The following is a 23,788-nucleotide window of genomic DNA, read 5'->3' on the forward strand; positions in this document are numbered from 1 at the left end:
ACTTTGCAAGTAAGTTCAGTCAGTTTTGTCTGCGATTACATTCAGTTGTTCAGTTTTTTCCGCGCGGGTGCAATGCGTTTTGATGCGTTTTTCACGTGCGTGATAAAAAACGGAAGGTTTACAAACAACATCTCTTAGCAACCATCAGTGAAAAACGCATCGCACCCGCACTTGCTTCCGGATGCAATGCGTTTTTCACTGAAGCCCTATTCACTTCTATGGGGCCAGGGCTGCGTGAAAAACGCAGAATATAGAACATGCTGCGTTTTTCACACAACGCAGAACTGATGCGTGAAAAAAAACGCTGTACACAGACTCATTTAAATGAATGGGTCAGGATTCAGTGCGGGTGCTATGCGTTCACGTCACGCATTGCACCCGCGCGGAAATCTCGCCCGTGTGAAAGGGGCCTAATAGTTTAAAGTGTTTTGGTTTTGAGATGTCCAAGTACTGCCCTGCCAGTACATTCCTCCACAATGACATCATCACAGGACTACAATGTCCCTGTCTCCTTAGTTTGGGGTTGTGGACATTCACCAGAGGATATATCATCAGTATAGTAAAAACAAACAATTTTATTTCACTATTTGGATCAACTTCATATGAATCAGAGAGACCTCAAAGTAACATTCAACTAAGCTTAGGCTCCATTCACACGTCCGTGGTGTGTTGCGGACCCGCAACTCACCCGCCCGGCACCCCTATAGAAATGCCTATTCTTGTCCGCGAGCTGCGGACAAGAATAGGACATGTTCTATCTTTTGCGGAGCTGCGGACCCGAAGATCGAGGCCGCGCGCCGCAATGTGGATGCGGACAGCACACTGTGTGCTGTCCGCATCCATTCCGTCCCCATAGAAAATTAATGGGTCCGCACCCGTTCCGCAAAATTGCGGAACAGATGCGGACCCATTTGCGGACGTGTGAATAAAAATGAGACTAGAAAATTACAAAACACCACAAAGCTTACACCTCACTCAACAAAACATGCAAGCTAATTTAGTTTCTAGAAGGACAAGAGAACCAGAATGTCTCAACAGAAATTTGCCTTACTTGGTTGACTGGCAACCTCTTTGGGGTGCTCTTTATCCTTAGGGAGACAAAAATAAAATAGACATGACTAGTATTGTATGCCAGGCGGCACTATTCTTGGTTTCTAGGAAGAGTATATGCAAATCGCATATCTTAATCCTTCTGGCTGGCATTAGATATATCACCTCTTTTCTTTTTGTCAGGCAAGCTAATTTGCATATTTTGGCTTTCTGGGAAAGATATTCAAATTATCTTTTCTTCCAAAACAGAAAAGAATGTACAAACCGGATTCCAAAAAAGTTGGGACACTATACAAATCGTGAATAAAAACTGAATGCAATGATGTGGAGGTGCCAACTATTTTATTCAGAATAGAACATAAATCACGGAACAAAAGTTTAAACTGAGAAAATGTACCATTTTAAAAGGGAAAAATATGTTGAATCAGAATTTCATGGTGTCAACAAATCCCCAAAAAGTTGGGACAAGGCCATTTTCACCACTGTGTGGCATCTCCCCTTCTTCTTACAACACTCAACAGACGTCTGGGGACCGAGGAGACCAGTTTCTCAAGTTTAGAAATAGGAATGCTCTCCCATTCTTGTCTAATACAGGCCTCTAACTGTTCAATCGTCTTGGGCCTTCTTTGTTGCACCTTCCTCTTTATGATGCGCCAAATGTTCTCTATAGGTGAAAGATCTGGACTGCAGACTGGCCATTTCAGTACCCGGATCCTTCTCCTACGCAGCCATGATGTTGTGATTGATGCAGAATGTGGTCTGGCATTATCTTGTTGAAAAATGCAGGGTCTTCCCTGAAAGAGATGACGTCTGGATTGGAGCATATGTTGTTCTAGAACCTGAATATATTTTTCTGCATTGATGGTGCCTTTCCAGACATGCAAGCTGCCCATGCCACACGCACTCATGCAACCCCATACCATCAGAGATGCAGGCTTCTGAACTGAGCGTTGATAACAACTTGGGTTGTCCTTGTCCTCTTTGGTCCGGATGACATGGCGTCCCAGATTTCCAAAAAGAACTTAGAATCGTGACTCGTCTGACCACAGAACAGTCTTCCATTTTGCCACACTCCATTTTAAATGATCCCTGGCCCAGTGAAAACGCCTGAGCTTGTGGATCTTGCTTAGAAATGGCTTCTTCTTTGCACTGTAGAGTTTCAGCTGGCAACGGTGGATGGCACGGTGGATTGTGTTCACTGACAATGGTTTCTGGAAGTATTCCTGAGCCCATTCTGTGATTTCCTTTACAGTAGCATTCCTGTTTGTGGTGCAGTGTCGTTTAAGGGCCCGGAGATCACGGGCATCCAGTATGGTTTTACGGCCTTGACCCTTACGCACAGAGATTGTTCCAGATTCTCTGAATCTTCGGATGATGTTATGCACAGTTGATGATGATAGATGCAAAGTCTTTGCAATTTTTCCGCTGGGTAACACCTTTCTGATATTGCTCCACTATCTTTCTGCGCAACATTGTGGGAATTGGTGATCCTCTACCCATCTTGGCTTCTGAGAGACACTGCCACTCTGAGAAGCTCTTTTTATACCCAATCATGTTGCCAATTGACCTAATTAGTGTTAATTGGTCTTCCAGCTCTTCTTTATGCTCAAATTTACTTTTTCCAGCCTCTTATTGCTAATTGTCCCAACTTTTTTGGGATTTGTTGACACCGTGAAATTTTGAATCAACGTATTTTTCCTTTAAAATGATACATTTACTCGGATTAAACGTTTGATCTGTCATCTACGTTCTATTACAAATAAAATATTGACATTTGCCATCTCCACATCATTGCTTTCAGTTTATATTCACAATTTGTTTAGTGTCTCAACTTTTTTGGAATCCGGTTTGTAAGTCTTTTCTCATTCCAGCTGAATTAAAATATGTGATTTGCCTATACTCTTCCTAGAAACCAAGAGAAGTGTTGTCTGGCATACAGTACTCATGAATATTTTTTGGTCTCTCTAATGATAAAGAGCACCCCAAAAAGTAGCCACAAGGCCAGGCAACCAAGTAAGGATACTTTCACACTAGCATTAATATTTTACGCTATTGAGATCCGTCATAGGGTCTTAATACCACAAAAAACGCTTCAGTTTTGTCTCCATTCGTTGTCCATGGGGAAAAAACGTAACTGAACAGAACGGAATGCTCCAAAATGCATTCTGTTCTGTTCTCATACCAGAGAGCAGCAGCATGCTGTGGTTTGTTTTTCGTCCTGGGATGAGGGGGAAAGCCGGATCAGTCATGACCCACAATGCAAGTCAATGGGGACGGATCAGTTTTCTCACAATCTGACAATAGAAAAAGGATCCATCCCCCATTGACTTTCAATGGAGTTCATGACGGATCCGTCTTGGCTATGTTAAAGATAATACAACTGGATCCGTTCATAACAGATTCAGATGATTGTATTATCAATAACGGAAGCGTTTTTGCTGAACCCTGCCGAATCCAGCAAAAACGCTAGTATGAAAGTAGCCTAGTCTCATGTTTCTCATGGGGCATTTTTTATTATTTTTTGACCTTTTAAAAAAAGAACTAGCTTGCATGTTTTATTAAGAGGTGTAAGCATTGTGGGGTGTTTTAATTCTCGTGTCTCACTTTCAGTTGAATGTTACATTGGACGTCTCTCTGGTTCGTCTGCAGTAAATTAAAAATAGTGAAATACAGTTGATAAAGGTGTTGTCTAATTTTGCTATATTGATGATATGTCTTCAGGTGAATAGGAAGGAGCTGTCACAGTGAGGTGAATTGGGACAGCAGGAGTTGTAAGTATAATTACTTGCTACTGCCCAGTAAGAAGAACACAGCAGTAGTATGAGCACTGCGTTATTTTCACACAGCTGACTGGCAGAGATGTTTTCTTGCCGTCTAAACATGCTTATGTTGCAAAGCTAGGAAAATAGCTAAGCCAGCCTCACATCTGCAACTAGCTCTTTCAGGACAAAACCCCTTTATCTGAGTAAAACAGATGAGAACAGCTTCTCTCTCTTTCCTCTCTCATTTGGCGAACTTAAAACAAACCGTATCTTGCCAGGTTCACTCATCTGTAGCACAGACAATCGTATGAAGAGGAGAACATACTGATCAGGTGTCAAACAAGCTTGTAGGCTAAGAAGGAGACCAGGAGGAGATTAAGCCTATAGACTCCTGAAATATCATGTTTGATGCATAGTTCTAGATCTTGAATGTATAGTGAATTCCCTAAGACAAATAAGTGGTATGGTCCAATAGTATGGGTGCAAGGAGTTCAAATTTCCCACTATGCCTACTTGTGTTAATGGCATACCTCCCAACCATCCTCAAATTCCCTGGATATTGGGGTGTCCAGATTTTAACTGTATCTGAGCCTTCAGGACACAGATACCGTTAAATACAATGGTTATGCGGAGAGCCATCAGTTCCCTGCTCCTCCATTCCCCGGCCTGTGTTCTCTCTGACAGGCATCACGCCTAATGAGCAGTAGAGTGTGCAAGCCGGGTGATGATATGGTCTGTTCGTCAGGGAATCAGTGGTAGGTGAGTATTGTTTTTTTTACTTTAATAAAACTACAAGGGCTTCATTATTGTGAGGAGGGCACTAAGAGGGCAGCACTATTGTAAGGGAGCAATAAGGGGGCAACACTATTGTGAAGCGGCACTAAGGGGGCAACACTACTGTGAGGAGGCACTAGGGGAAAGCACTATTATGAGGGGTCACTGAAAGGGCAGCACTATTGTAAGGGGGCTACTAAGGGGGCAGCACTATTGTAAGGGAGGTACTAAGAGGGACAGCTTTATTGTAAAGGGGGTACTAAGGGGGCAGGTCTGTTGCAAAGGTGGTATTAAGGGGGCAGGTCGGTTGTAAGGGTGGTACCAAGGGAGCAAGTCTGTTGTGAGTGGACACTAACAGGACAGCTGCACTGTGAGGGGGCACTAAGGGGACAGCAAAGTTGTCAGAGGGCACTAGGGGGCAGCACTATTGTAAGAGGGGTACTAAAGGGGAAACTGAATGTGAGGGGGCAGCTCTATTGTTCAGGGGTACTAAAGGGGTAACACTATTGTAAAGGAGAAAACTACTGTGTGGGAGCCCAAAACGACTGGGTGGGATTTGGTGTGTAGGCATTGGCATGAGTTAGTGTCAAAAAATTGCCATGATGCGCTACGTGCTACAGGCTTTTTAAAAGTTGGGAAGTACTGTATCTGGGGCCTCTTCCCACCACAGATGATGTTTCCATCCCCTGTAAATAATGACACCACACTATATAGGATTTATATACATTTTATACGAGAATAATCAATTTTTTACACTACAAAGTAAAATTGATAGTTACCTCCTTTGCTAAACGGTAAACCAGCTGATATAGTAGAGGGGTGCAGTCAATTCTTAAAGTATAATTCCCTGGAAAAAATATTGATTAAAATTTTTACACACTATGTAAAATAAGGGATGTATAGATGGATTGCATATAAATTATCATACCTTTAAAAGAGTACCTACCTTCCACAGAGGAATCTGCATTGATATACGCCACTGCCCTTTTTTCCAGTAGTTTTACATTTTCCTACAGGCACAAAATAGGAAACTTAGGGAGAGAAAAATCAGTGATCAGTGCGGGGGAGGAAGCTCGACATCAAATTCGAGCATTAAAAATCTGGCTACTTTAAGTCACCACTAGGGGGAGCTTAGGAGCTTACTGCATATTCTATACATTTAAATGGTTAAAGGGTTTGTCTAGGATAAATGAAAAAAATAACAGAAATGTAAAAAAATAAAGAAATTAAAAGATTACTTATCTGTAACTCGAGTGCCACCGCTCTGCAGTTCCAGCGCCACCACTCTGGTGATTCCCAGCAGGCTTTGTTTACTATTCTGCAGGACTGTTTCAATGTCGACACACGTGACCGCTGCAGCCAATCACTGGCCTGAGCAGTTTCATCACTAAGGCTAGTGACTTGGTTATTTTATTGTGTTATGTTATTTCCCAAGTTTGCCCAGTTTGTGGGTCATCCCAGATAAACCCTTTAATAAAACAGTATGCAGTAAACTCTTAAGCTCCCTCTAGTGGCAGCTTCAAGCAGCTAGCATTTTTTTCTGATATGGTGCTTAAAATACACTGCCACCATAATCTCTGGGCAAATTCTCCACCCTTGATTGCGGACCATGAAAAAGAAACCAAAGAAAATATTATAGGATTAATCAAGAATAGGCCTCCTCTCTCCAGTGATCACATAAGAGTCCCATGGTTTTCTTTTACGGTGTAAATGCCCTCAAATGCAGGAATTATGTACATACAGTACAGACCAAAAGTTTGGACACACCTTCTCATTCAAAGAGTTTTCTTTATTTTCATGACTATGAAGGCATCAAAACTATTAATTAACACATGTGGAATTATATACATAACAAACAAGTGTGAAACAATTGAAAATATGTCATATTCTAGGTTCTTCAAAGTAGCCACCTTTTGCTTTGATTACTGCTTTGCACACTCTTGGCATTCTCTTGATGAGCTTCAAGAGGTAGTCCCCTGAAATGGTCTTACAACAGTCTTGAAGGAGTTCCCAGAGATGCTTAGCACTTGTTGGCCCTTTTGCCTTCACTCTGCGGTCCAGCTCACCCCAAACCATCTCGATTGGGTTCCCACTTATTAAACCTGACAGGGCACACCTGTGAAGTGAAAACCATTTCAGGGGACTACCTCTTGAAGCTCATCAAGAGAATGCCAAGAGTGTGCAAAGCAGTAATCAAAGCAAAAGGTGGCTACTTTGAAGAACCTAGAATATGACATATTTTCAGTTGTTTCACACTTGTTTGTTATGTATATAATTCCACATGTGTTAATTCATAGTTTTGATGCCTTCAGTGTGAATCTACAATTTTCATAGTCATGAAAATAAAGAAAACTCTTTGAATGAGAAGGTGTGTCCAAATGTTTGGTCTGTACTGTAGATGTGGGTGGAAATTCATTTTACATCTTAAGTGACCTTTGAAGTTAAAATTTACTTCCTCAATTTAATCTGACAATCTACTACATAGACAAGGACATTACAGACTCATTACCTCAGCCCACTCCGTAGAACCCAAAAGTCCAAACTCTTCTGCATCCCAACTGGCAAAAATCATTGTCCTCCTTGGCCTCCAACCTAAAAGAAACAATTGGTACTAACAGATTGAGTGTTGTCCTCTATGACTGTAATAGAATATGTGCCTAAAAGGTAATAAAAACGAAATATTGTTGAAATCAAGTTTTTAAATAGTTGGTAGTTTTTCTTTTCAAAGTTTCAATGTCTTTATGTTTATTTTATAAATTCCTAAAATCTTGCAGTTTTCACACTGAACCTCACAATAGGCTGACACTTCCTGTTCTGTAGAGACCACAAAAGTAATAATTGGAATGGGTGGACTACAGTACCCAGAAACTTAATCAACATTTCTAAAATTTAGTTTAAAAAAAAATATGACTGAGGGGAGATCTAATTACTATGTATAACTATAATCGGGGGTCAGTACAGAGATCTCTCCCATCATCTATTTATCCCCGTGACTGTGACGAGGGGACATCCTCTGCGTCTGGAGGAAAGAAGGTTTGTACACAAACCTAGAAGAAGATTCTTTACGGTAAGAGCAGTAAGACTATGGAACTCTCTGCCTGAGGAGGTGGTGATGGTGAGTACAATAAAGGAATTCAAGAGGGGCCTGGATGTATTTCTGGAGTGTAATAATATTACAGGCTATAGCTACTAGAGAGGGGTTGTTGATCCAGGGAGTTATTCTGATTGCCTGATTGGGGTCAGGAAGGAATTTTTTCCCACTAAAATGAGGAAAATTGGCTTCTACCTCACATTTTTTTTTTTTTGTTGCCTTCCTCTGGATCAACTTGCAGGATAACAGGCCGAACTGGATGGACAGATGTCTTTTTTCAGCCTTACAAACTATGTTACTACTTCTCAGTAGTCATCTTTTAGTTATCAACACAGGAAGGATTACAATGGCAGGTAACCCCAATGTATGGATAACAGAGAATCCACCATTTATAATAGGTGATGGTCACAGCTCATCCTTGCCCCTTCCCTGCACAGTGACCTTTGTACAGGTCACAGAGAATGCCTGCAACACTCTCCCAATTAGGTCAATGAATTGTTTCTAGATTACAGGTTCCGATGGTCCAAGTTGCTGCTGTTAAACTTATCTCTGGATAATGTTAGGAGACCAGAACAGCACCTCAGGAAAGACGGCTGCCATAATAATATACAGAAAATAAAAAACAAACAAAACAATTACAGAATAAAAATATTCAAAATAAAAAGGAGTCTGTATCTGGTTTCAACTGGTAATTAGTAAATCTACAGTAGGTAGAGCAATCAGGTCTACCCGTTACCTACAGTGGGCAATACTACAGCAGTTTATTATTATCCATGAGAAGACCACCTAAACTGCATTGAAAAGTGGTCCCCTAGGGTGGTGGTCTTCTAAAAAAATAATAATAAATGGTGCAACTTGAAATCTGTTATAGGAAATCTGGTTTGGATAACAGGTGGTCTTTTAGACAGATTGTACTGCATTTGGTTTAATGCCACTGAATAGAATTGAACATCTTAAGGCCTCCTGCACCGAGAACTCACCGCAAAGAAACGGCCATGACGGAGAGACACAGAGAAAGCAAGAAATAGTCACAAAGATCTTACCTTGCCTTTTCAATCTCCCAGCACTTCTGACAATTTCATTCACTACAGCTGCTCCACTTTGTGGGTCAAGCCCTCCAAACACCCATGAATCCCTGTGGCCCCCAAGGATGACATATCTGTCTAAGAAGGACATTGGCTTGTTTAATAATATCACATTGGCCGGTGCAGAAGTTGTACCACAAAAATGATTCTAAATTTTTCAAACCAGCACCTGGATCTGAATACTTTAGCAAATGCTTGTAATTAAAAATGTAGTTTGGTCACTGAGTTATTCAATAAAATATGTAGAGCGCCACCTGCTGTTTGTCTTTTTCCACCTCAGTATCATCGCTGAGGTGGTCAGACTGATCCAAACCACCTGCAGACAAGGGATCATATAGAAAAGTTTCCCATCCAGAAAGAGGTCAACCTGCTGTAGCAGATTGGCACAACTCATTTTGATAAAAATACATTTTCTAAGTTCCTCACATTTAATGATATAGTGAATAAAGCATTAGTCCATATATTCTATGTTTGCAGAGCGCTATTACATTGTGTTTGCTTTTACTTTTGTACTTTCAGCGCATTTACCTCATTTTACAGGATGTGCTAACTAACTGTCATTTATACGATACGTCACCTGGCTCCACTGCACCCTTGATGGTTCCTAGAACATTATATACTCTCCTTATCTCGTTGTAGGAGTGGATGTGCATTTTGACCTTCCTGAAAAAAAAAAAAAAAAAGCTAACCAAAAACACACCATCAGGTTTGAAGCGCACAAAGAAGTTGCCACTTCCCTATCCCCACAACAGTAAAGGGAAACAGCTAATCTATAAGCCTTGGAGATTTTCCTCCCATACTTTGATATGTTTTGCCACATTGCATCATAGTCCTAAAATAGGACAATTAAAAATGAATGCTTTTTTGCACCTTTCCACACAGACTGCTCCCCACCCTCATTCTGACTGCCCATCACCCTTCACACAGACTGCTCCCCACCCTCATTCTGACTGCCCATCACCCTTCACACAGACTGCTCCCCACCCTCATTCTGACTGCCCATCACCCTTCACACAGACTGCTCCCCACCCTCATTCTGACTGCCCATCACCCTTCACACAGACTGCTCCCCACCCTCATTCTGACTGCCCATCACCCTTCACACAGACTGCTCCCCACCCTCATTCTGACTGCCCATCACCCTTCACACAGACTGTTCCCTCTCAACACAAACTGCTCACCTCTCAACGCAGATTTCTCATACCCCTGCACCCAGAATGCTCCTCCCTTCAGAGAGCTCACCTCTACACAGACTGTTCACCCTACTTCACAGACTGCTCTCTCCCTCCATCCAGATTGCCCACCCCCCCTCCCTCCACACAGACTGCTCACCCTCCCGCCACACAGACTGCTCACCCTCCCACCACACAGACTGCCCATCCCCCCGCCACACAGACTGCCCACCCTCCCGCCACACAGACTGCTCCTCCCTTCAGACAGCTCACCCCCTCTACACAGACTCTTCACCCCACTTCACAGACTGCTCTCTCCCTCCACACAGACTGCACACCTCCCGTCCACACAGACTGCTCACCCTCTCGCCACACAGACTGCCCACCTCCCCTCCACACAGACTGCCCACCCCCCCTCCACACAGACTGCTCACCCTCTCGCCACACAGACTGCCCACCTCCCCTCCACACAGACTTTTCCCTCCCTCCACACAGACTGCCCACCCTCCCGCCACACAGACTGCACACCCCCCTGTCCACACAGACTGCCCACCCCCCTCTCCACACAGACTGCCCACCCCCCTGTCCACACAGACTGCCCACCCCCCTCTCCACACAGACTGCCCACCCCCCTCTCCACACAGACTGCCCACCCCCCCTCCACACAGACTGCCCACCCCCCCTCCACACAGACTGCTCACCCTCCCTCCACACAGACTGCTCACCCCCCCTCCACACAGACTGCCCACCCTCCCGCCACACAGACTGCACACCCCCCTGTCCACACAGACTGCCCACCCCCCTCTCCACACAGACTGCCCACCCCCCTGTCCACACAGACTGCCCACCCCCCTCTCCACACAGACTGCCCACCCCCCTCTCCACACAGACTGCCCACCCCCCCTCCACACAGACTGCCCACCCCCCCTCCACACAGACTGCCCACCTCCCCTCCACACAGACTGCCCACCCTTCCTCCACACAGATTGCCCACCCCTCCTCCACACAGATTGCCCACCCCTCTACCACACAGACTGCCCACCCCTCCTCCACACAGACTGCCCACCCCTCTACCACACAGACTGCCCACCCCTCTACCACACAGACTGCCCACCCCTCCTCCACACAGACTACCCACCCTTCCTCCACACAGACTGCCCACCCCTCCTCCACACAGGTAGTCGCTTACTGGGTCACATAACTTTCAGAGAAGCCAGGTCCGATGTTATAAGACACATTCAGATTTCCTTTCCAGGCGCTGTTCGGAGCTGGAGCACCTCCCATGTTACTGCAAATGAATACATGGTAATAATACAAGTTGCACACCACGGAGAGAAATTATCATGGGAGGAATATTTGAAGTCAGTTTTGCTGGAGTCTGTATTGGTGTACTTTGTACCAATTATATCGAATTTGCACATTGTTAGATTTGGTGCATCTTTCAACCTAACACCTTTGTTTAGAAATACTACTTCAGTTTTTTTTTATACCACGTACCGGAGCGAGTTTGCAACTTTTTGCAACTGTTTAAAAAACATAATGTGCAGTGAAAAATCTGGAGTGATACTAAGTAACATAGTGAACCACGCCGATTTTCCTTCCCCTTTTCAAAACGGGTGCAAGTGGTATAAAGATGAGAAAAAGTTGCAAGTAAGGCCAAAGTGTTACAACATTTTGAAGCCAGAATTTTGGGGTGCAGGGTGTGATATATCGCTCCCATGTATCTGATGGTTAGTTACAAAAAAGTAATTTACAAAGTGTAATACAGTTGCAAGAAAAAGTATGTGAACCCTTTGGAATTATATGGATTTCTGCACAAATTGGTCATAAAATGTGATCTGATCTTCAGCTAAGTCACAACAATAGACAATCACAGTCTGCTTAAACTAATAACACACAAAGAAATAAATGTTACCATGTTTTTATTGAACACACCATGTAAACATTCACAGTGCAGGTGGAAAAAGTATGTGAACCTTTGGATTTAATAACTGGTTGAACCTCCTTTGGCAGCAATAACTTCAACCAAACGTTTCCTATAGTTGCAGATCAGACGTGCACAACGGTCAGGAGTAATTCTTGACCATTCCTCTTTACAAAACTGTTTCAGTTCAGCCATATTCTTGGGATGTCTGGTGTGAATCGCTTTCTTGATGTCATGCCACAGCATCTCAATCGGGTTGAGGTCAGGACTCTGACTGGGCCACTCCAGAAGGCGGATTTTCTTCTGTTTAAGCCATTCTGTTGCTGATTTACTTCTATGCTTTGGATTGTTGTCCTGTGGCAACACCCATCTTCTGTTGAGCTTCAGCTGGTGGACAGATGGCCTTAAGTTCTCATGCAAAATGTCTTGATAAACTTGGGAATTCATTTTTCCTTCGATGATAGCAATCCGTCCAGGCCCTGACGCAACAAAGCAGCCCCAAACCATGATGCCCCCACCACCATACTTCACAGTTGGGATGAGGTTTTGATGTTGGTGTGCTGTGCCTCTTTTTCTCCACACATAGTGTTGTGTGTTTCTTCCAAACAACTCAACTTTGGTTTCATCTGTCCACAGAATATTTTGCCAGTACTGCTGTGGAACATCCAGGTGCTTTTGTGCAAACAGGGATGTTAGCATATGCCAGAGACTTTTGTAAGTCTTTAGCTGACACTCCAGGATTTTTCTTCACCTCATTGAGCAGTCTGCGCTGTGCTCTTGCAGTCATCTTTACAGGACGGCCACTCCTAGGGAGAGTAGCAGCAGTGCTGAACTTTCTCCATTTATAGACAATTTGTCTTACCGTGGACTGATGAACAGCAAGGCTTTTGGAGATACTTTTATAACCCTTTCCAGCTTTATGCAAGTCAACAATTCTTAATCGTAGGTCTTCTGAGAGCTCTTTTGTGCGAGGCATCATTCACATCAGGCAATGCTTCTTGTGAAAAGCAAACCCAGAACTGGTGTGTGTTTTTTATAGGGCAGGGCAGCTGTAACCAACACCTCCAATCTCATCTCATTGATTGGACTCCAGTTGGCTGACACCTCACTCCAATTAGCTCATTAGTCTAGGGGTTCACATACTTTTTCCACCTGCACTGTGAATGTTTACATGGTGTGTTCAATAAAAACATGGTAACATTTAATTCTTTGTGTGGTATTAGTTTAAGCAGACTGTGATTGTCTATTGTTGTGACTTAGATTCAGATCAGATCACATTTTATAACCAATTTGTGCAGAAATCCATATCATTCCAAAGGGTTCACATACTTTTTCTTGCAACTGTAGTTACCCCCAAATAACAGTACAATAACAGTACATAGATAGAAGGCAATATAGGAGTCATCTTGACGCTCATGTTTGGCCAAGAAGACTCTTGGGATGGAGGAGAGAGAGATTTAATAGAAGTAGATGCAACCACTTACATCTATAGTTGGCGGCTAATAGATGCCATAAAATGACAGGGTCAGTTTGTTAGTAGTGTTGTATAAGCTGCTAAGCTTCCCCTGGTGGTGGTTGGGGGTAGCCTTAATTTAACTAATTTAGAGCTCTTCATTGGAAAAATGTAGCTCCGCCAGGCATAAAGAAATTAATCATTGCAGCAGAGCTTTAAACCTAAAAATGAAATTATATTAAAATGTAGAAATTTACTTTGAAAAGTTTTCGGTGCTAGTTACTGTATTTTTTCTAGACTGTATAGATGTACTTCTCCCCCAAAAAAGCAGTGTGTCTTATGGTGTGAATGATAGTGACCAATTCCGCTTTCATCCTGGCATTTTAGGAAGGTGGTGAGTGAAGAGCTCTGCTGGCTGTACTGTACTTTTCTTCCAGGGGCTGCACCGCATGTGTCCTGACTGCGTACAGCACATAGGGGCAAACTATGACCTGATGCTGTGCAGGTCAGAGTGCAGCATGGGCCAGAAGAAGACCAGGGAGAGGAGAGTGTCAGCGTGGTCTGAAGCAGGAGAGGAGAGTTCATTTATTTATTATTTATCTGATGGAGCTTGGGGGAAAAAAATATATATATTTCCTATAATCCTAGGTGCGTCTTATGGTCCAGTGTGTCTTATGGAGCAAAAAAATTAGGCACTTGATCTTAAGCCCATCAGATTTAAATGCCCTGTACTAAACTTGATTATGGTACCAACATAAACATGGGTGACTACCTAGCAACAGTCCTCAACAGAGGTGACCACACAAATCTCCATGAACTTGTAGAGACCAAAATAGACACAAAGACAGAAATACCCTACTAATGGCAGATGATGTGATGACAACAGTAAGTTCCTGTCTCATTAAATTTAAAATGATAAAGCTACCTGCCCTAGTAGTCAGAGCTACTCACCGTAGTAACTTTTCAGCATCATTATAACCAATAGGGTGTACTGGGATTTTAGGAAGTCCTACACCATCCTTTACATCTGACCTGTAAGTGTATTCTGTCAAAACATTGGCGTCATTAATGTTACATTGGACACCGGTACATACAGTAATATGGTATAATCAAACTACTGTAACATTGGGTACTTACAGATTTAGCCAACGCTATCTTGATTGCAACAGAATCACATTACAGGTAAACTCGAAGTTAAGATAACTCTGGCTACATCTGTATATGAAATTATCTGATTAAAGGTTCTGATGACCCTGTCATTGTAGAGAACATCAAATATTACATGGCACCTACTGAAGTTAAAAGGAATTGGCCCATTCAGACTTTGATGGCTTACCTATAGGATGGTAGCCATTTCTATATCCAGAATGGGGCTCCCAAAGTAAGGGGAGCACACTGTGCATACCCAGGTGCTCTCCATTCCCTACTATGAGAGTTCCAAAAATAGCCATGCGAGTGTGCTCGGCTATTTTCTGAAGTCCCGTAGCGGTGAATGGAGAGCACATCATGATACGCACCTCCTAGCAATAGGCTATTGGTGTCTTAGATGGGAATACCCCTTTAATAATTTTTCCAACTATCTCAAGACATGGCCTGGGTAAAGAGTTAAGAACTGGTGAAAACGTCTGCTGCATACTGTACATAGACACAGTTAAACAAAGAAATACAACCATATCTTACTCAGCTCATCTCCAAGATCTGTTCTCCGAGACTCATACTTCAAAAGTCTTGTAGAACAACCTTTAGCCTCTGGGATCACTAGTAGGCCTGCCTGGGATATTAAAAATGAACTCTCGGTCTTTAAAGGACTTGTCCACTATAGAAAAATGTCCAAATCACAAAGGGGAAAATAAAAAAACAACATACACCATATTCACCAATGCCCATTGCTCTCACTCCAAAGCTGCCATAATCTCTTCTGCTCTCTGCTTCCTGGTCTTTTTCCACAAAAAGAAATGCCCCCTTAGCCAACTACTGGTCATAGAGGTAACCCACCTCAGCCAGTGATTTATGAGCAGCCATCTCTTCTATGTTGAGAGGAATCAGAAAGCAAAGAGCACCCGGGGACCTGGGCAGCAAAGAAATGATGGGGGATTGGTGAGATCAGGAAGCTTTTTTTTTTTTTTTGTAGCCAATTTTGAGCTGGTTTAAAATATTTTTTACTTGCTGGGCAACCCCTTTAAAGTGGCCATTAGAGGAATATGCAGTGCGCTCACCCGCAGGGGAGATATGGGGAGTGAGTGGAGAGGATGAAAGTTATAGTGAGGGAATGAGAGTAATTGTAGTCCTCATGGTGGCTAACCCTGCTTCACTGCTATCCCAGGCCAGGCGTGCAGTGTTTATAGGGGCAAAACTCTTCTTCCCCTCGGGGCACACCCTTGATTTTGGGGTTTCCTGTCTGGTGAAGGCTGGGGCGTCCTTGGTGTTAGATAAATGGGTAGCTGGTGCAAAGAAGGAAAGCAGGGCCCAGATTGGACATGGAGACAGGCCAGCTTGGTTACAGTAAAATATAGTCTCTCTCTTTTATGGTTGTTATGTAGATCGCAAAGTACAGTGAGCTTTTCCGAGTCTCTTTCTATAGATACATGCAATCTTCCCAAATGACTAAAGGATGTGCAAACACTCAATATTTCTCTGCAATGCCCAGATGCAGGGTGCAGTACTACATCGGGTGGCCAGTTCGTCTTAGTAGTGTGGCAGGCGCCAGAAGCAATATATCCCAAACCACGGGCAGTAAAGTCCAAAGCCGTAAATGTACGTTACTTTTACTGTCTTTGTTTAAGAAATGTCCTTTTAAATGGTCCTCAACCATCTGTAAATAGTCTGTTATTTTCTCCCTCAGAATTTGATTCTTAGCACAGCTGCTTTTCTGGCAGACTTTTACTACCAGGGATGGTGTTTCCTTGGAGAATAATTATTTTCTCCTGCTTTAGCTTGTCTGGCTTACACACCAGTATATACATCATCTGTCTTGCTTACCAAGAACTCTCTAGCCAGAGGACATGGGACCAGCCACAAAAAGTGAACCATATTATTAACACTTTTAGCAGTAAACCGCTTGATAAATTTAGCATTGAACCATTTGATCTCCCCAGTGAAATACAGGGTCAGTTAAACCCACCACTTTTGGCAGGACTGGCCAACCATCTTATGTACATGGCAGTGTCCCAACTCTCTCCCACGTCAAATGTTGGAGGAAAGCAAGCTCAGGTGGGTTAGATTTCAACTTGCCTCAGGAGAGTGCTGGCCGCAGCTTTTTCCCATTGGCCGATTGACAATACATGCACACTTGTGTGTATTCAGATGTAATAGCTGTTGCCTAAACAAGCATTTGACCAACAGCTACTGAAGACATATGGACGTCTGCCTCAGGTTCCTTCTTGGTTGATAACCTCTACAGAAAGAAGTTACCTACTGTAAACTCAAGAACAGTTTAGCAGTTTAACATAATTTGGAGTGTACCTTTTGCAGGATAGCCAGGTGTCAGAGGATCTCCAGCTCCATTAAGATTAAGGACATTACCACGTTGGGCACCACCACCCGGCAGATTCCAGCCGATAGGATAGGGTTCAACTCCCGGAGCACAATAATCAGCCGGATCTGAATACAGGATAATCCCCTTAGCTCCTGCTTGCTCTGCATTGCGAACCTTGAAAACCAAAAGTCATCAAAGATTCCCTGGCTAGCTTCATTTGATGTATGCAAGTAAAAATGTACTACCATAGTAAATAGAGTCAGCTGCAGTTTTCTGCACTGCAAGGTGGCCGATGCACCTCCATGTAGTGGGAAAAAAATGAAAATAAAAAGTGAGGCAGCCACAGTGCTGAAGCGGCTTCATTCTCAGGACTGGTGGGGTCCCAGTGGTCAAACCATCAACCAATCATATACACTCACCTAAAGAATTATTAGGAACACCATACTAATACGGTGTTGGACCCCCTTTTGCCTTCAGAACTGCCTTAATTCTACGTGGCATTGATTCAACAAGGTGCTGATAGCATTCTTTAGAAATGTTGGCCCATATTGATAGGATAGCATCTTGCAGTTGATGGAGATTTGAGGGATGCACATCCAGGGCACGAAGCTCCCGCTCCACCACATCCCAAAGATGCTCTATTGGGTTGAGATCTGGTGACTGTGGGGGCCATTTTAGTACAGTGAATTCATTGTCATGTTCAAGAAACCAATTTGAAATGATTCGAGCTTTGTGACATGGTGCATTATCCTGCTGGAAGTAGCCATCAGAGGATGGATACACGTTCTCATTCTGTTTACGCCAAATTCAGACTCTACCATTTGAATGTCTCAACAGAAATCGAGACTCATCAGACCAGGCAAAATTTTTCCAGTCTCAACAGTCCAATTTTGGGGAGCTCGTGCAAATTGTAGCCTCTTTTTCCTATTTGTAGTGGAGATGAGTGGTACCCGGTGGGGTCTTCTGCTGTTGTAGCCCATCCGCCTCAAGGTTGTGCGTGTTGTGGCTTCACAAATGCTTTGCCGCATACCTCGGTTGTAACGAGTGGTTATTTCAGTCAACGTTGCTCTTCTATCGGCCCATTCTCCTCTGACCTCTAGCATCCACAAGGCATTTTTGCCCACAGGACTGCCGCATACTGGATGTTTTTCCCTTTTCACACCATTCTTTGTAAACCCTAGAAATGGTTGTGCGTGAAAATCCTAGTAACTGAGCAGATTGTGAAATACTCAGACCGGCCCGTCTGGCACCAACAACCATGCCACGCTCAAAATTGCTTAAATCACCTTTCTTTCCCATTCTGACATTCAGTTTGGAGTTCAGGAGATTGTCTTGACCAGGACCACCCCCCTAAATGCATTGAAGCAACTGCCATGTGATTGGTTGACTAGATAATTGCATTAATGAGAAATAGAACAGGTGTTCCTAATAATTCTTTAGGTGAGTGTATAGGGATACCATAAACTAGAGATGGTAATACACCTTCAAATCTTTATTGCTTCACTAGGGTATTTGGAAAATTGGACTACTTTCACACTTACCTTATTACCTCTAAAGATTTTTCCATATCTCGCGATAGCAATCTTCCCTTGGACACTAATGTTCAAAACCCGGTCAAGATAGTGAAAGTCTTCTGTACGTGCATAATTTACATAAATAAGTTCTCCCTGGAACATATATACAAGTCATGAGGCTCAGGTATAAGATGCAAAAATAGATTAAAGAGGTATTCTCATCTTACACATTAATAGCACCTCTGGAACCCACACTTGTCTCCAGAACGGGACCCCTGAGGTAAGCAGAGAACAGCAGCACAAGGTACCCTCCATTAATTTATATGAAACTGCTGAAAATAGTTGAGTGCTGGCTCAGCTATCTCCAGCTGTCCCATAGAAGTGAATGGAGGGGTGGCTGTGCTTGCGCCATGCGCTCTCCATTCATTTCTATGGGACTTATGAAAATAACTGCTGTAGAAATGAATGCAGATCACGCAGTGCATGTACAGGGAACTCTCCTTCACGTTCTGGGCCCCGTTCTGGAGATAGGTGCTAGTCTCAGAGGCCAGACTTGCACCTATACAACATTGGTGATATGCCACGATCTCTCAGATGAGACAACACCTTTAAGACTAGGCTTCTAATACAGTCCAATACTAATTTATGATATTAAATACTGTTCATATTTGGATACTCCCTTTGACTATCTTTGGCCTCTAGGTGGCTCATTTCTTTCATAGTGCAATGCCATCTGGTGGCTAAGCTACAGGAACAGCACAAAGTTGACAAAAATTACTCACTTCACAATATTGTACTCTCTTTTACACAAGTTAAGGGGAGAAGGTTATAAAGTCAACCTCACCACCACTAATTTTCGGCAAAATTGGTGGAGGTGTCACCACCTGGGCCCCCATTGATCCAAACAGTTGACATGTCCAACATTTTTTAAATAAGATAGGTACTCATTAATTTTATTTCTTTTTTACACTGTTGCTCACCTCAGGTGTACCCGATGCAGAGTATGCATTGTATGGAGGGACAACATCTGTAATATTTTCATATCCCGGTGGAATGGGCTCAAATAAAGATGTTTTTAATAACTAGAAAAGAAGCAAGAAGATCTCTTACAAATGCATATTCACCACACAAATATTCTTTGCTGGCTATTCAAGGGGTTGTCCAATGAAGCAAAAATGTTCTAGAGTGCTTACTGATCTACCTTAAAGGGGTATTCCTATATCAATGAGGGCATATACCTAGGATTGTCTGATGGGTGCGGGTCTCAGAAGTGGGACCCACACCTACATCGAGAACAGATCCCTGAAAGTTGTGGAGGGCGCACTGCGCATGGGCGGCCGGCCTCCATTTATTTCTATAGGGCCGCCGAAAATTGCCGAGCACTGGCTTGGCTGTTTCAGTCGGCCCCATAGAAATGAATGGTAGCGGTGCCCGCGTAAGCGCGGTGCGCTCCCATTCACCTCTATGGGGAGAGTGCTTGGTGGTGCTGGACCTCCGAAAACCCGGGCTCCTCCGGCAACCACCTTCCCACTCCGTTCTCGGTGTAGGTGCGGGTCCTTTGGGACCCCCACCTATCAGTCAATGGGGGCAAATCCTAGCGATATGCCCCCATTGTCTGGGATGGGAATACCCCTTTAATTCTGAAACCTTTATGGATGTTCTGACTTCAGTGTCATTCTTGTGGCCCTGGAAGTTGAGCTTCTGAGAGTATACTCTAATGTTTGTGCCAACCAGCCTTAGAGGAGCAGAGGATGGGAGTGGCTCTGGCTGCAATAAATTATTTACCAATGCTCCCTAGTGCCAGGGCAGTGGTAGGTGGGCGCACCCTTTCTTTCCTTGGGGAACACACTGATTTTGGGGCTCTTGCCTGATGGTATTTGAGGTGCCCTTGGTGTTGTGGGTCCAGTGCTGGTGCAAGGCAGGAGATGTAGGTCCTGTGGTCGGCAAATGGTGCTGGAATAAGTGTAGTGTACGGGGACTGTAATGCCCGTCACTACAAAAGTGTCACTTGGTGTGCTGTCGTCCCTCCTTAATCATGGGAAGTTGGTATATGTCAGTTTTATAAAATGTCATGTAATGTAATGTTATGTATTTCCCTGTTACTGTGAAACTTGCATGTACAGGCCTGCAGGGGTGTCATTCCAGCTTCTAGTCGCTAGAGGGAGCTAGAGAGCCCTAGTTTATATAAGGCCAGACAGGGAAGCAAAAGGCAGTCTAGTTTAGAGCTCAGAAGTTTCTAGAGCCTGAGGAAGCTGAGAGAAAGAGACAGAGGCAAAGCTCAAGAAAGCAAGAGGTACTCAAGAGAACAGAGGAGGTACTTTATAAAGCTAAAACCAAGGATATAAGCCAGAGCTAGGTTATTGGGCCTTGGAGAAGATTTGCTATATTCCAGGATCAGTCAGAGATAGAGTGCAAGCTCCTGTACTGCAAGTCCTGTGTTTAAACACTCTGTAATCACCTTGCTCATTCTGTATTGCCTGCATCAACCGTATTGCAAAATCGACTGTATGCCAAGGAACTGCGATTCCATTATTGTCTCTATGAAACCTACTAAAGTTGGAGTTCTGCTTTAACCTCACGGTGTTCCTCATTTATTCCTGCTATCCGCAAACGGCGTGCCACCGTTTAATTAGCACTGGCGTCACGAACAATTTCTACCATCACCTGCCTATGCAGAGAGTCAGCCGTCTCAGGTTAGTGTCTATTGCACTACTACACCCAGGAACACCTTTACACACAACTTGAGTACGCTGCACCTCTCTTTTGGCGTCACGAACAGGATACGCACGCTTTCTAGTGCAAGAAGCGTGAACTTTGTGCCTTATACAGTTGCCCTGTGACCAAAGTGACAAATTGCCTGTTTATTGAAAGTGGACTTTGTGGACTGAAAATCATACCCAAAGTGTACCCAAAACTTCTAAAAAGCGCTGTGCAGTGTTGCGCTACCCAGAGAAAGAAAATCGCCGCATTGGAGTGTGGTTTTGTGGACTTTTTACAATCCTGCTTGCTGTCAGTGAATGGACAGCGTTTTGCTAAAGATGGCCACCAGCTGCCTGGAGAAAAGTTTCCCGCGCCGCTGAGGACCTTCGTGGGTGGATCCCTGCAAAGACACAGAGAGTCCCGCCCCTCTTCATCATCGCACCGCCGCGGCCCTGCTTCTTCTGCGTCATCGGGTGCTCAGGACGTCCGGAACCTCGCGAGACTTGGCCTGCGCAAGCCCGGCGATACCGGTAAGCACTTGTAACCGGAGGGAAGGGGAGTGTACCGGCCCCTTTAGTCGCCAGCGGCCACCTCTCAATAGACTACCATTTCAGAGCCAGGAGTGCCTGAGCAGCCGGCCCCGGGAGAGCTTGCGGCTCCTAATCATCCTACAGCCCCCAGCATGATGCCCTTTACCATGCCTTACTTTTTCGTGGCCCCATGGTTCCCTCGCTACAGGGGAGAGACCCATACCCTAAGGGACTTTAAAGAAAAGTTGCTGGCACTATTCCGATTGTACCCTATAAATGCCGACCAGCAAATGGAAATCCTGCTGGCACAACTGGAGGGAGCTGCCCGTAGAGAAGTGTTATCCTGGCCGGCTACTGAGCGGAGTACTCTAGAACAGATATTCACCCGCCTCAGGGCCACTTTTGAAACTAGGACTGCCTCAGAGATAAAGATGCATTTCTTTGGCAAGAAACAGAAGTCCGGTGAGTCCCTCCGTGACTATGCCCTATCGCTTCAGGAGGCTTTAGGGGCTGTAATCCAGATAGATCCCAAAGAGGCTGATAATCAGGACCAGACCCTAAGGGAACAATTTATCAACGGGGTGTCTAGTGAACAAATAAGGACCCAGTTAAAGATGCTGGCCGCCCAGCACCCTAACAGTACCTTCCTGGACTTTAAAGAACTGGCAATAAAAATTCTGGGGTCCGTAGTATCTCCTGAGTTGAGCACCCCACCTGAGTCATCAGCCTGCAGGCCAAAACCGCTTATCACTAACCGAGCTGAGGCCGGCCAAGCTGTTCAAGTGTCAGCTACCGATACTATCGCCATGCTGACAGAGCAGGTAAATCACCTCACTAAAAGTCTAGAGAAGGTGTGCAGAAAAATAGAGGAGTGGGAAAAACCCATAATGCTAGATGAAGAATTCCTGTCACCTCCTAGGCCGTTCCCACCTCCTTACCAAGAGACTCACCCCAGGGATCCTGGGAGGCGTAATAGAGATCGCAAGCGGCCCGTGTGTACATACTGCAAAAAGCTGGGACACACAGAATCCACGTGCTGGCAGTTAAACGGGCAACCCCTGAGGCTGAGGACCACCCCTCGGGAGGTAGAACACTAGGTCCAGAGGATCCAAATTGGATGCCACGTTATGTAGGATCCCATCCTAAAATCAATATAGAGATCAACGGGGTCCCCTTTGAAGCCCTATTAGATACTGGGTCTCAGGTCACTACTATTCAGCTGCCTGCATTTGAAAAGTTCTGGGGCACCAACCAGTTGACCCAACCGCCTGAATCCTGGGTGGAAATTATCGCCAGCAATGGCAAACCAGTAAAGATTCATGGATACTGGGAACCCACCCTGCAGGTGGGAGAAGTAACCCTGCCTCAACAGGGAGTGATCGTAGTACAGGCCGGTGACAGAGGAGGACATCCTGTCATTCTAGGCACCAATGTCTTCAAAAACTGTTATTCAGAAATACTTGCTGTATTACATCAGACTTTGCCCACTGCTTCCTCTGCATCCAGGAGGGTGATTCAAAAGACTATTACTGTGTTAAGTGCCCAGCAGAGGTTTGCTAATGGGAAAGGAGAAATTTGTACTGCCAGGATTAGTGATATTAAGCCTGTGACCTTGCCTCCTAATTCTCAAACTCTTTTATGGTGTCGTGCTGTCCTGGGAGTCCAAGGCCGAGATTATCCAGCCCTGGTGGAACCAATCCAGATGGAGGATTACCCTTATGTGAGAGCTGCCAAGTGCCTGGTGAACGTCTCCCAAGGTAAAGTACCTGTCCGTCTGATTAACCTGAGTGATCATCCTGTTGCGCTTACTAAGCATTGCCGTGTTGCCCAGCTGTCCCAGGTGTCCATCCAAGACATCATTCGTCTTCCAGCGACAGAGAAGCCGCCAGCTGCAGTCAGCGGATGTTCGCCAGTGACCCAGCCACAAGTGCCCTGGTGGGAAGAGCTCCATGTAGGGGACGAGACTACCCCCCAACATCAACAAGAAGGGATTCTACAGCTTGTCAAGGAGCACCACCAGGCCTTCAGTAAGCATGCTACTGACTATGGAGAGGTTAGTGCCATACAACACACCATACCTACTGGCTCTCATCCTCCTATCAAGGAGAGATACAGACCCTTACCACCTACTTCATATCAGACTGTAAAGGAAATGATCCAAGAGATGAAAGACTCTAATGTGATCCGGGACAGCCGTAGTCCGTGGGCTGCACCCCTGGTTCTTGTAAAGAAGAAGGACGGTAGTATCCGTTTCTGTG

The 23,788-nt window shown here is 44.5% G+C and overlaps 1 protein-coding gene across 1 annotated transcript in view; it reads right to left on the reverse strand.

Moving 5' to 3' along the window:
* Positions 1-23,788, reverse strand: part of LOC120996449 (putative N-acetylated-alpha-linked acidic dipeptidase) — a 68,599-nt gene that overhangs the window by 17,659 nt on the left and 27,152 nt on the right. Inside the window, exons 4-13 of the mRNA XM_040426361.1 lie at positions 19,281-19,382; positions 18,328-18,453; positions 16,774-16,960; positions 14,263-14,356; positions 11,124-11,222; positions 9,340-9,425; positions 8,721-8,840; positions 7,096-7,178; positions 5,533-5,596; positions 5,366-5,433 (exon numbers count right to left, since the gene is read on the reverse strand). Of these exons, the coding sequence (XP_040282295.1) occupies positions 5,366-5,433; positions 5,533-5,596; positions 7,096-7,178; positions 8,721-8,840; positions 9,340-9,425; positions 11,124-11,222; positions 14,263-14,356; positions 16,774-16,960; positions 18,328-18,453; positions 19,281-19,382 (1,029 nt within the window). The remainder of the gene's footprint in view (positions 1-5,365; positions 5,434-5,532; positions 5,597-7,095; positions 7,179-8,720; positions 8,841-9,339; positions 9,426-11,123; positions 11,223-14,262; positions 14,357-16,773; positions 16,961-18,327; positions 18,454-19,280; positions 19,383-23,788) is intronic.

The sequence above is a fragment of the Bufo bufo genome, chromosome 3 (genome assembly GCF_905171765.1).
Source record: "Bufo bufo chromosome 3, aBufBuf1.1, whole genome shotgun sequence".
NCBI lineage: Eukaryota > Metazoa > Chordata > Amphibia > Anura > Bufonidae > Bufo > Bufo bufo.